The sequence below is a fragment of the Lagopus muta genome, chromosome 10 (assembly GCF_023343835.1).
Source record: "Lagopus muta isolate bLagMut1 chromosome 10, bLagMut1 primary, whole genome shotgun sequence".
NCBI classification, from domain to species: Eukaryota; Metazoa; Chordata; class Aves; order Galliformes; family Phasianidae; genus Lagopus; species Lagopus muta.
The window spans coordinates 17,988,421-18,000,379 of NC_064442.1; the positions used below are offsets into that span (position 1 = coordinate 17,988,421).

An 11,959-nucleotide genomic window follows, 5' to 3' on the forward strand; every position below is an offset into this window, starting at 1 on the left:
CCACCTGCTCCCGGGTTTTCCCTCCTGCCACATCACTCAGGCTGTGGAGCACGTAAAGAGGTCAAAATGCAGCATCGTGTTAAGTGTAGTAAACCAGAGGTACAGTTTTCCGCTCGTAAAATTAACAATAAACTACATGCAAGTTACAAAATCCATCCCCTCCCTCCCTCCCTCCACCCCCCCCCCAGAAAAAAAAACAAACAGCAGATGAAATCAAGTTGTTCATAGCACAGGCCGATAGAAAAGAAAGTAAAATCGAAATTCCTGCTTCTCACCTCCCTGCTACAAGACTGGGTGAGAGGAGGGAGAGACAAACGCTCTGTGTGGCCCGGACAGAGATGGATATTTGCTTCGGAGAACATCTCCCCCTCTCCCCACGTCCTTGAGCAAAGCAGGGAAACTAACTGTCACAAACGGAGGCCAGCTGAAGCTAAAATGCAGATCTCTTCTCATTGGAGTCGGCATCACAGAGCTAACAATGGTACCCACGAAAAGTGCATCGTTAGAAAATGAAGGTTGGGGTGACAATGGAAGGGGAAGCGAGGCAGAGGCGGCCCTTGGGGAGGGCTAATTGCCCCGGAAAGCACTGTGTGCAGCTGAGGAGGCCGCCCCGGCCGCCACGTTCTGGAAGCTCCTGTTGGTGAGGATGCCTTGGGAAAACTCTTCCTGAGCCCTTTGGAAGCTGGCTCCCGTGCGCCGGTACAGGGAATGCACCTGGGAAACAGAGCAAGAGAGAAAACATCAGCCTGCAGGTGTAAGGAATGCACATGGAGCGTTCTGTCGCTCACAGTTCTGGTGCATGAGCTTGAGGTGTGTGTCTGAACAGGGCGAAGCTTGGGAGCTTGCTGGCCACCTCCTCTGCATTGTTAATGTCATGCCTTGCTGCAGCATCTGCTCCTCCTGTCCATCCTGCTCCCAGAGTGGCTGCTTGCTCACCCCTGAGTCCAAGCAGTCCAGCGCTGACACAGAAAGCACCACCTGCACCATTCTGGGGGTGCTCTGACTTCAGGAAAACGCTGATCCCCAGCCCAAAAGATGAGAGGTGGCCACCCCACGAGCATATATCCCAGCCCCAGGGATTCTGCAGCTCCAAACCACTCACCTGCTTGAGGAGGAAGAGCGAGAGAACCGCACAGAGCGTGAAGAACCCTGCCACCACCATCATGATGATGGCCACAGCCATGTTCCCACGCAGCTCTGACAGCGCTGCAATCCAGCCACTGGAAGAGAGAGTGGGGTCAGGACGCTGTGTTACGGCTCTGTCCCCAGCACACCCCGCTTTCAGGCAGCAAGCAGGTGCTGTCAGAAATCACGACAGCCCAAACACCTCAAAACGTAGCTAGGTGACATCAGGAGAGGCCGGTGTGGCTGAGAACTGGATGGCAGATCTGGAGCCCAGAGCTACGTGTCGTGGTGACAGCTCTCCAAGTGACGGGAAGGGGAGAAAGAGGAGGGAATGAAGTGAAAGGCTGCAAAAAAAAGCTCTCCTGTGACAACTGGCAGCTCCTAAGACGACTCTGGGAGATCTCAGCGCTTGGCTGCGGGTCAAAACACCAAGCTGCCTCCCTCGAAACATCCTCTTGCAGTGCTACAGGAAAGCAGCTCTCCAGCTGAGCAAGCCATGGGCCGCCAGGAGGCTGGAGACCCAACAGGATGGTTTGGTTCACTCATGTGCTGTGCAACTCCTTGTGCATGAAAAGCAGAAGTGCAACACGGTGCACTGCAGCTAAAAATAAATCTGCTGTCTGGCTCGAGGAGACAGAGCTGAAAGTTCAACGCATGCTCTCCAACGCTGGCCTAAAAATGGAGTGCCCCCTCCCAGCTCCCCATGACTAAGGGGTGGGGGGAGCATGAGGACAGCTCTGCCCGTGAGCTGCTCTGCAGGCAGCGGGCAAAAATAGAGAGCACTTTCACTGCACTCATCTCCTGAAGGCTCTCCCTTGGGGGAAAACCACTGTTAACCTTTTCTCTGTTCCTCACAAGCACCGCAGGAACTCGAGAATCTGATCTGCAGCGAGGTGAAAAGAAATGCAGTGCTTTTGTTGTGGGGAGGGATAATGTGGGGGCTTGGACTAACAACAAGAAAGGGTGAGATTCCTCACCCCTGTGCTACAGTCCCCAGAGAAGGGAGGAAGCCTTCCCTACAACGGGGAAGGCTCTGTTCAGAGACACAATCAGTGTAATCAAAGGGATGGGAAACGCTTAGGAAAAGAATTGCAGAGTAGGACTGGGAGATTCCACACTGTGGCAGCAGCAGAAGCGTGTGTGCCTTCACTGGGACTAAAAGAGGATGAGCAGAGGAGACAGACACACCAGCTGAGACCTGCCAACACTGTGTGCCAGGCGAGAGACACGGGAGAAGGAACAGACAGCTGTCAGCAAGAGAGCAGCACCGGGCCCCACAGCTCCTGACACCAGGGCAGGGCTGCACAGCATGCTCAGCTGAGCTTACCTGTCTCCCCAGCCAGGGATGCCAACAGCCTGGATGACGTAGATTGCTATTTGGCAGAAGAAGATGAAAAAGAAGACGAAGAAGCTGAAGGAGCTGTCAGACCTGCAGGAGAGACAGCAGCAGGAGTGAAACTCAAAGATATGTAATTCCTGGACAGATTCCCTCCTCTGAGAAGAAGGAACATTTTCAGTGATGAACTTCCTGCTAAAGGAAGGTGGTTTCAGAAGGAACTTGTGCAGTGACAAGACTTCAAATGCATCCACTGCATACTGCAACGCTGCCCAGGGAGATGGGGTGAAGACAGCTTCCTTAACAGGCATAGCATGCTCAACAAATGACTGCACCAAACAGTTTTCTTAAGGAAATTAGGACCCTGTGTTAGCTAGGCCTGCACTTCACAATAAAAAAGGATCACTATAATCAAGTTCCATCAGATATTCCTATTGTATTTAGGCACAAGTGGGTTTGATCTGTTCAAGAACGCAAAGAGCTGGAAAAATCCTGCAGGCAATATCATATTGAACAGATCAAACCAAAGCTCCTCCCTCTACAAGCTCTATTCCCCATCACAGTGGAAAACAGTACTTGCCTGAAAGCCTTGTAGATCGGTCGGTACCAGCAGAGAAAGGCACAAGGGGTGAATAAAACAAACCACAGGATCGAGAGACCAAAGTCTACTCCTTTTTCTGAGTGAACCGTGAACCACGCCAAGCAAGCCAGCAGATTTAGGAGCAGAGTAACCGAATGCACTGCTCAGGATGGAAGAGAGAAGAAGCATCAGTCAATTCCCAGCAAACTCAAATCTCCTCAAGCATCTCTTGCTGGACACATGAAGCTCTGCAAAAGTTCCTTTTGGCCATTTCATTTCCTTTCTTCCATTGGAAGGGAAAAGGGGCTCAACCTCAGCACCTCATCTGACCCTGCTGCTTGCAAACCATTCTGAAATGTTTGCAGAGCATCACAGCTGATCACAAACTCAGCTGAGAGAGTTTTGCACCCGATCCCAAAAGTGCACCACCCACCCACCACCTTCCTGAGCCTCACACTGTAAAGTCTCTGGTACACAACCACCAAAATTCTGTGACAAATGAGCTATTCCCAAAGCAAAAACCCAACCTGCTGACCTTGACATGTCTTCAACAGACAAGGAAGAGAGGCATTATTTCCCTGTACAGACAACACCTGCAGCATTCAGCGCAGAGCAAAGTTCAGCACTTGATTCAGAATCTCCATAGGAAGAATTTTTATGGCAGTCCAGTCGTTACTCACACATCCACAGGTAATAAAGCATCTTGCATATCCGCTGGTAGTCAGCTGGGATGTCTGCAGAGAAATCCTGATAAAAGCACGGCTTGATTGGACACTTCCTGGGCAGGGGTGGCCAGTTGTTCTGCCTTGCTGTGGAAGGGACAAAAGAACAGTTCTTTGCTTGCTCTTCTCTGGTCAGAAGAGCCATTGGCACGCCTTATTTGTAAGCTGCACTCATATTTACTGACATCAACAGCCTGGGGGAGGCTCTCAGTGAGTTTGAGCAGGGGTGCATTAACCTGCAAGATAGAGCAACCTAGAGTTGAAAGCTTTCCTCTGTGGGAGGCAGAGTTTCTGTGTGAAGGCCAAAAAACCATCATGAGCATTTGGGACTACGAGTCCAGGCTCCATCATTCAGGGTTAGGGGAAAATACTGTTTGGCTCTGATTAAGAAACCATTGAGACTGATAAAAAGACAGAGCTGGACTCCAGTAGCTCTCATCTCAGAGCTCATTTCCTGCCCAGCCCTTCAGTAGACAGTTACACTACAAGCCACAGAGGGACAGGTGCAGCCCCAGAGGGCTGCCACAGCCATGAAAAGCTAGAGACAAAGAGAGGCATGCCTTTGGACAGGCCAAAGCCACTTCTACCAGCAACCAAGCTGATAAACCAAGCAGCACGGGCATCCCCAGGCACCACGTGGCTGCAGGCAAGGCAGGAAGCACTACTCACGATTAATGCTGGCTGCATTGTTCTGCAATTCCCTTTCCTTCTTCTCCAGCTCAGCTGCCTTCCTCTCTAGTTCTGCCTGCTGCTGAAGCAGCCCGGCCTGTGCTGCTGCAGCCACAGCCTAAAGAAGGTGGAATGAAAGTAAGTCCTTCAGCCCTTCCCCACCCAAGACAGTGGCAATGCCAACTGCCAGCACATCAGATGCCAAACTGGAAGAGAAACACAAATTCAATAGCAAAGGAGGACAGTTTGAAAACTGAGTGCCTGTGGAACATCCCGAGGCTGGCTTCCTGCCTTAAATGCTGGAGGACTAGATTAAAACCGATGCAGGACTCAGTCCAGGGGTTCCCCTCAGTTCCCCTCCTAACCTACTGGAAAATAGGGTAGGAGGAATCCTCAAGAGGCTCCATTCCATCTCCTTTCAGCAAAGCTATGCTTTCCTTGCAGCTGCTTCTACTTTCCAGCTAGCTTTGTTGCTCTGAGTGCCATCCAATACCTCACCTGCAAGGCACACATACTTCCTCACCCTCTTCTCAGTGCCTGTAAGGCAGCAGATCCCCCTGCCTATGGGCTCCCATCAAAGCCTTGCCTTGATCTCCTTTCATTACAAGCTGTTTTTTTGGTTTAACAGGGACTTTCCCAGATACAACTTTTGCAAGCTTCAGACCCACTCTTATCTCTTCCATCCCTCAAAGATGGGGTGGCTCCCCAGGAGACCCTCTGACCTCACTGTGCACAGCTCAACAACATCCAGTGGCATTATTCTGCCCCAGCAGAGCTACCCCCACATCTCCAACTCACAGAGGAGCTCCTTCTCCCCTACCTGTGGGGTGGGCTCCACTGATGTCTGCAGAACAGCAGGCTGTGAGTGGCCAGAGGGCTGTGTGGCCGGCGCCGTCCGCGCTGCATTTGTCTGAAAGCAAAGAGCAAGAAGGGAACAGTGTCACACACTGCTTCCTTAAGCAAAGCACAGCTCAGACTTGAGCACTGCTACGACAAACGGGAGGCAATTCTATGCTCTCAAAAAATGTGTTCCTTCCTCGACACCCCGGGGATGTGGGGCCCAAGGATTACGGGCATCGGGCAAAAGAGAAAGCAGGTGGGGTTCTGAGCAGCTTTAAATCACAAGTATTATTTTTATCCCTGTTTCCCGCTCTCCTTTTCCCCATCTCGGCGACCAGAAAACAAGACTGAAGCTCTTGCAGTGATCCATTGGTGTTAGCAAGTGTGGCAGCTCAGCTCCCAATGCAGAGCCCAAATAAATATTGATGATGCCACAACACATCTTCCTCTTCACACAGCTTTACTGGGAGAAACAGTTCCAGAGGAACACAGAGCTCCAGCAAGGAGTTTCAGTGCTCTCTGGCTTGCAGCCTGCCACGCACACAACATCCATGGGGAAATCAGCTGTGAATGCCTCTTGGTTTTTTTTTCCCCCCCTTCATTTAAGCTGCACCCATCAAGGGACCCTTTAGACTGCTGAAACCAAGGCCAAGACACCCAGTGCAAACACACACGTACCAGCTGGGAGCTCTCAGAAAAGGGGTTGAATTCATCCAAGCCGCTCTGGCTGGCATTTGTGAGCTGTGTCACCGAGGGATCCTGAAGGAAGAAAGCAAAGCCAAATGAGCATCAGGCACAAGGCTCCACGAACTCAAACACCACCCACTCTGCCCACCTCCCAGCCCTCTGCTCGCTGGGAACAGGACTGCTGGGTGATGTGCGTGGCCTGCGATGCCTTTAGAGGAGTGAGGACAGACACTGGCTTGCTGGGATGAGTACTGAACCCAGAAGACAGCATCCCTGCAGGCAGCCTGCCTGACTCAGCAGCTGGGTGAGCCGAGGACACCAGCCCAGAACATTTCTGGTCCTCCAGCTCTCCCAGCTGGAGGCAGCTCACACGGTTCTGTGACAGTGCTGTCCCTTGGGGCACACACAGATATATGCTCCTATGTAGGCAGGAAGCAAATCTGAAGAACTACAACATTTTTATTTGTACTCAGAGCAGCTCCTACTTGAAAGCACCTCCCTCTCCTCATCTGCAAAGCACACAGCGTTTTATGTACATTGATTTCCGCAAACAGATTATTTTTAATAGACAGATTTTGACCTCAGCAGCAACTCCAATCACCGATAATTACGGAAGTGAGGCCCTTTGTGAGCTCAGGAATCCAGCTGCCTGCTTGAACAGCCTGTCAATATGGGTGTAGCCAAAGAAAACTAAAAGAAGCCATTTTTTATTCCTCCTTCCTCCAACAGCTCACATCTTGAGCTCAGGCAATTCCGTGGTTAACAGGGCAAGAAGCATTCGAGGCTGAGACTGAGCACGAGTGAACAATTCCAGCGTGCAGAGGCCAACTGAGCCCACGTGTTGTGGAAAAGCCCTTAGGTTCTTTTCAGCACAGAGGTCCCCTGGGCTTTAAGTGTTGCCTCCTACCATGTGAGAGGTGCAGAGGCTGGTTAATGAGTAACGCTGCACCTCCCCTCGCTGCTGGACACACTGCTTAGGCACACCATAACTTCTCTGTGCCCACACTGTAGCTTCAGTTGAGGGCAGGCAAGGGCTGAGCCCAGCTGACATCCAGCAGGCTGCAGGAGAAAAAGAAACCTTCATAAAAGCGCAGGAATAAGGAAAAGCTGCACACCATTGGAAGAGAATCATTAAAGGAAAAGCAACAGGGAATGAGGAGATGTGCTGGGACAACAAGGCACATGTTTTTTCTTTCCATCCCTTGCTTCTAGAGTGGCACTGCTATCAGAAAGGCCAGGAGAACAGCACTGTTCCCAGTAACACCAACAGGAAGAATGCTCCCACCACTCCACTTAGCCACAGCTTGATATTAAATGATCTCATCTTCCAGCACGGCTTTAAATTAAGTACTTAATTAGCTTAACTGCCTGCCACTACACAAGTGTGCCTAAATGACACACAAAAAGCAGAGCCCTTGCAGTGTTTGGACACACGTCAGTGTGCCCTGAGCGGTGCAGCTTCTACAAACCACGGACATATCACAGGTCATTTCCACCAGCTGCAAACTCACACATAGCTGGTCTTCTGGAAATGAACTCAAGGTTGATCCTTCGTGCTGCAAAACACAGAAAACATGGCTCCATTTGATCACTGAGATGCTTTGCAGGCTGCTACCCATGCAGCAAGGCACCTGGCTGTCCTCCTTTAGGGAAGCAGCCATGCTCTTCTCAGCTCTGGACGTCACGCTCTTTTCCTTCCTGATGAGTAATTGCTTGTTGGACTCCTGCAAATCTCCTCAAGCTGTTTCCTGTTCCAGAGCCTAGGGGAAGCCTGTAACCTGAAGGCACTCACCCAGCTGGGCTGAGCCTGCCTCAGGGACAAGCTGTCAGTTATAGGAGCGACCTACAGTGCCAGCAGATCCCCCGCTGCCCCTCTCACCACAGCCCCCACTATCTGTATAGACACATGGTGCCGATTGTCATCATTTCAGGTTCCCAAGCGTGGAATAATTCTCCATTTGAAATGAATTGTGTTAATAGGAAAGCTTAGAAGAATCATAGAATTGTTTTGAGCTGGAAGGGACCCTTAAAGGCCATCTGGTGCAACTCCCCCACAACAACCAGGGACACCCACAGCTCAGTGAGGTGCTCAGGCCCAGCCTGATTCCTAAAATTCTGTCTTGACACAGAACTGCTGTAGCAAGGTGCATGCTGTAGTACTTCAAGACAACCACCGGTGCTAGGAAGGATGCTCCTCTGCTTCCTTCCATTCTCACCGAACAAGGGAATGCAAAGACTGAGCACAAGGTGAGAGAGCTCACCAAGAACACCACAGGGTTGCTGAAATAACACAACAGTTGCCCAAAGAAGAGCCCACTGCGCCCATTCCTGGTTCCACACAGACCCACTCAAACCTAACCCTGTGTCCGAAAGGTGCCCAAGCGCTGCTCGAGCTCTGTGCTGAGAGTCGGACAAACCCCAAACGGCCGCAGCAGAGGCTCCCGCTGGGCCGTAGTGACCCCAGGGAAAGGCCGTGGCCCCCCCGCCAGTAACAACAACAAGTTCTCAGCCCTCACAGCCCCCGGAAAGGCCGAGGCCCGGAGCGAGGCAGGCCCCCGGTCCCAAATAGCGCCGGACCCCACGAGCGCGGCCCCGGGGGGCGCCGGACACTGCCGCGATGCGCACCCCCCCCGGTCCCGCCCCCCCGCTCCGATTGGCTGCGGCCGGGGGGAGCAGCGCCGCCATTGGACGGCGCGGTTTCACTCAGCGCCACGTCTCGCCGGCCGCGAGGGGAGGGGAGGGGAGCGGAGCGGGGAGGAAGAGAAGAGAGGGAAAAGGAGAGCGGGACCGGAGCGCACCTGGAAAGGGTTCACGTCCACCGGATCGGCGAACGGGTTGGTGTCGAAACTCGACATGTAGACGGTGCCGGCCGAGCGTCCCCGCTCCGCTCCGCGCTGCCGCCCTCCGCTGTTTCTCCACCGCTTCCGGGAACGCCAGCGCGCCTGCGCCGAGCGCCACGTGACCTTAGCGTGCGTCGACTGTGTGTGACGTCACGACGCCACGGGAGGGGGCGGGGCGTGCTGTGAGCGGCCCAGCGGGCGGCGCTCCGGGAGGACGCGTCGGCAGCGCACATGGCGGAGCCGCGAGGTGAGCGCCGGGCGGTGCGTCCTGGGGGGGCGGATACGCGTGGCGGCAGCGGCGGTGACAGCCGTCCCCCTCGTCCCACAGTCTTCCCGTTGCGTTGCCCGGTGAGGAACTACGCCTGGGGGCAGTGCGGGCTGCGTAGCGCCGTGGCACAGCTGGTGGCCAGCGGGGACCCGGCGGCAAGCATCGAGCCCGAGCGGCCATACGCCGAGGTGAGGCCGTCCCGCCGTCCCCCTGTCCCGCCATCCCCGTGTCCCGCCGTTCCTCCGCGGCTGACCGGGCCGTAACGCTATCCCCCAGCTATGGATGGGCGCCCATCCCAGCGGTGATGCCGAGGTGTTGGATGGCCGTGACGTTCCGCAGACGTTGGGCTCCTGGCTGGCCAAGCACCCTGCCTGCCTGGGCCCCAAGGTGTGCGATGCCTTTGGCGGCTGCCTGCCCTTCCTTTTCAAGGTGCTGTCCGTCCGCACCGCCCTCTCCATCCAGGCTCACCCCAACAAGGTAAGCACTCCCCAACTTGTATCCACGGTGACGTCGCCACCACCCGGCCGTGGGGACATCCCTGTGTCACCCCTAGGAGCTGGCAGCCAAGCTGCACGCCCAGTTCCCCCAGCACTACCCCGATACCAACCACAAACCCGAGATGGCCATCGCGCTCACTCCCTTTGAGGGGCTGTGTGGCTTCCGGCCCGTGGAGGAGATCGCTGCCTTCCTGCGGGGTAAGCCCTGCTGGGTGGAGAGGAGGGATGCAGGGTGCCCATCCCGGTGGCCTCGCAGTGCCTGATTGGCCCCCATCACAGCCGTCCCCGAGCTGCGGGCGCTGGTGGGTGAGGTGGCAGCTGAGCAGTTGGAGCGCAGTGCCAGCCATGATCCCCGCGGCGTCTCAGCCGCCCTGCGTGTCTGCTTCACCTGCCTGATGAAGAGCGAGAAGGAGACCTTCAGCCAGCAGCTCAGCCTGCTGGTGGAGAGGATTTCCCAACAAGGTGGGCAAAATTCTCACCTGCAGGATGGTGGAACCCCGATCTGTGGGGAGGATCCAAGCTCCATTTGGGTGGGCTCCCACTAACCCCAGCTGTGCTCCTCTTGCAGCGGCCAAAGGGCAGGACACGTCCCCAAGCAATGGGGACCTGCTGCTGCGCCTGCACGCTCAGTTCCCTGGGGATATCGGCTGCTTCTCCATCTACTTCCTCAACGTGGTGAGGCTGGAGCCCGGCGAGGCCATGTTCCTGGCGGCCAACGAGCCCCACGCCTACCTGCAGGGAGGTGAGCTCAGGGATGGGCACACGGCACAGGGTCCATCGCACCAGTGTGCAGTGACATCCCTTCCCCACAGACTGTGTGGAGTGCATGGCGTGCTCAGACAACACGGTGCGTGCTGGCCTCACCCCCAAATTCATTGATGTGCTCACGCTCTGTGAGATGCTCAACTACACGCCAGCACCCAGCAGCTCCAAGATCTTCCCAGCTGTGCAGAGCCCTCTGGACCCATGCGTCTTCATCTATGATCCACCCGTGCCTGACTTCACGCTGATGAGGATAGAGGTGAGCTGGGTGTGTTTTTAGGGTCCTCAGAGCTGCTCCCGCAGGGCAGGGAAACCCCAAAGCTGCTCAGCTGATCTCATGGTGCCCCAGTGCTAGGTTTTCTTCCTGAATGAGTTTTGGCTGTTGGGAACATCAGCTTTCCCACTTCCTGACCGTGCTCTTTGCAGGATGTAGGATGGGTTGGGTTGGCTTAGAAGGACCTTAAAGACCATCTCAAGCCAATCCTCTGCCCCTTCACTAGCCCAGGTTCCCAGTGCCTCACCCAGAATGGCTCTGAGCACCTCCAGGGATCCTGTCCCCAATTTCTCTGGACGCCCTGATGTTGCCTAAACTTGGGGTTTCTCAGTGTGGGTTTGCTGGAGGATGGCGACCAGCCCCTCTCCATCCCATATTCTTCCTGAGGTTTGCTCAGCTTCTTGAGCAGCTTTGGGTGTAGGGACAGCGAGGAAGGAGTCTTGGGTCTGCAGAAAGAGTGGGGAAGGGGAATGAGTGCCTTTAGTCCCAGAGAGAAGGAAAGCTGCAGGAGATCCGCATCGTTCTGTTGCAGATTCCCTCCTCGATCAAGCTCTACCTCATCTCTGCACTGGACTCTGCCAGTATCCTGCTGGTGATCCAGGGTACGGCCATGGGCACCTCTACAGCTGCTGCATCTGAAATGACCCTGCGCCGGGGCTCCGTGATCTTCATCTCTGCCAATGAGAGCATCTCCATGCACCTGTCCTCATCTGAGGGGATGCTGCTTTTCCGAGCCTGCTGCCTGCTCTGAGCAGGATCCCCAGCATCCCCGCACACCAGGGTAGATAGAAACCAAAGTAGGCTTGGCCAGTAGCTCAGAAGTCACCCCAGAAGTGAACCTCAAAGCAACCTGCATCCAGTTTCTAGAAGCAACTCACACTCCTCTGCTTTCTGAACCAGCTCTCTGGGGCTGAGACACTTGTGTCCCCATAGTGTCACAGCCCCCAGGGCCAGTCCTTACCAGTGCTGCTAACACCATCTGACAATTACTTATGTTTCGTTTGGTGTTGTGGCTTTGTTGGGTTCTTCTAGGAACCGCTGCTTACACCTGCAAATGTGATGCTGAGGCTTCCACCGGGAGGAAGGAGATTTGGGATCAGCTGGGTGCTGGATGTCCCCTTGTCCACCTGCTCATGGAGTGGCTTCATGTGGCAGTGGGGTCTGGAGGGCCTCAGGTGACCGGTGCTCTGAATAAAGTGGTGACTTTGTCCTCAGCCTTTTGTGTGGAGCTGGAGGAGGCAGCACATCCACTGCTGGCTCCCCCAGCCCCAAATGGGGGCTCCAGGGGGGATGTGGTGATGAGGGAGGTGATGGGGCTGATGGACACCAGCATCCATAGGGAAACAGGATGGATCTGGG

General features: G+C 54.7%; 2 protein-coding genes across 2 annotated transcripts; one reads left to right on the forward strand and one right to left on the reverse strand.

The window, feature by feature from the left end:
* Window positions 1-208: 208 nt before the first annotated feature.
* Window positions 209-8,867, reverse strand: SCAMP2 (secretory carrier membrane protein 2). The gene is made up of 9 exons (XM_048956444.1): window positions 8,758-8,867; window positions 5,951-6,031; window positions 5,253-5,342; window positions 4,433-4,550; window positions 3,722-3,850; window positions 3,042-3,201; window positions 2,453-2,554; window positions 1,103-1,220; window positions 209-714 (listed from the first exon to the last, which is right to left on the reverse strand). The coding sequence occupies exons 1-9, from the start codon at window positions 8,812-8,814 to the stop codon at window positions 568-570; spliced, it is 1,002 nt and encodes a 333-aa protein (XP_048812401.1). The 5' UTR covers window positions 8,815-8,867; the 3' UTR covers window positions 209-567.
* A 47-nt stretch (window positions 8,868-8,914) lies between these two features.
* Window positions 8,915-11,814, forward strand: MPI (mannose phosphate isomerase). Its single transcript, XM_048956443.1, has 8 exons — window positions 8,915-9,046; window positions 9,128-9,255; window positions 9,344-9,544; window positions 9,621-9,762; window positions 9,844-10,026; window positions 10,133-10,306; window positions 10,377-10,585; window positions 11,133-11,814. The coding sequence occupies exons 1-8, from the start codon at window positions 9,031-9,033 to the stop codon at window positions 11,349-11,351; spliced, it is 1,272 nt and encodes a 423-aa protein (XP_048812400.1). The 5' UTR covers window positions 8,915-9,030; the 3' UTR covers window positions 11,352-11,814.
* Window positions 11,815-11,959: the final 145 nt, after the last annotated feature.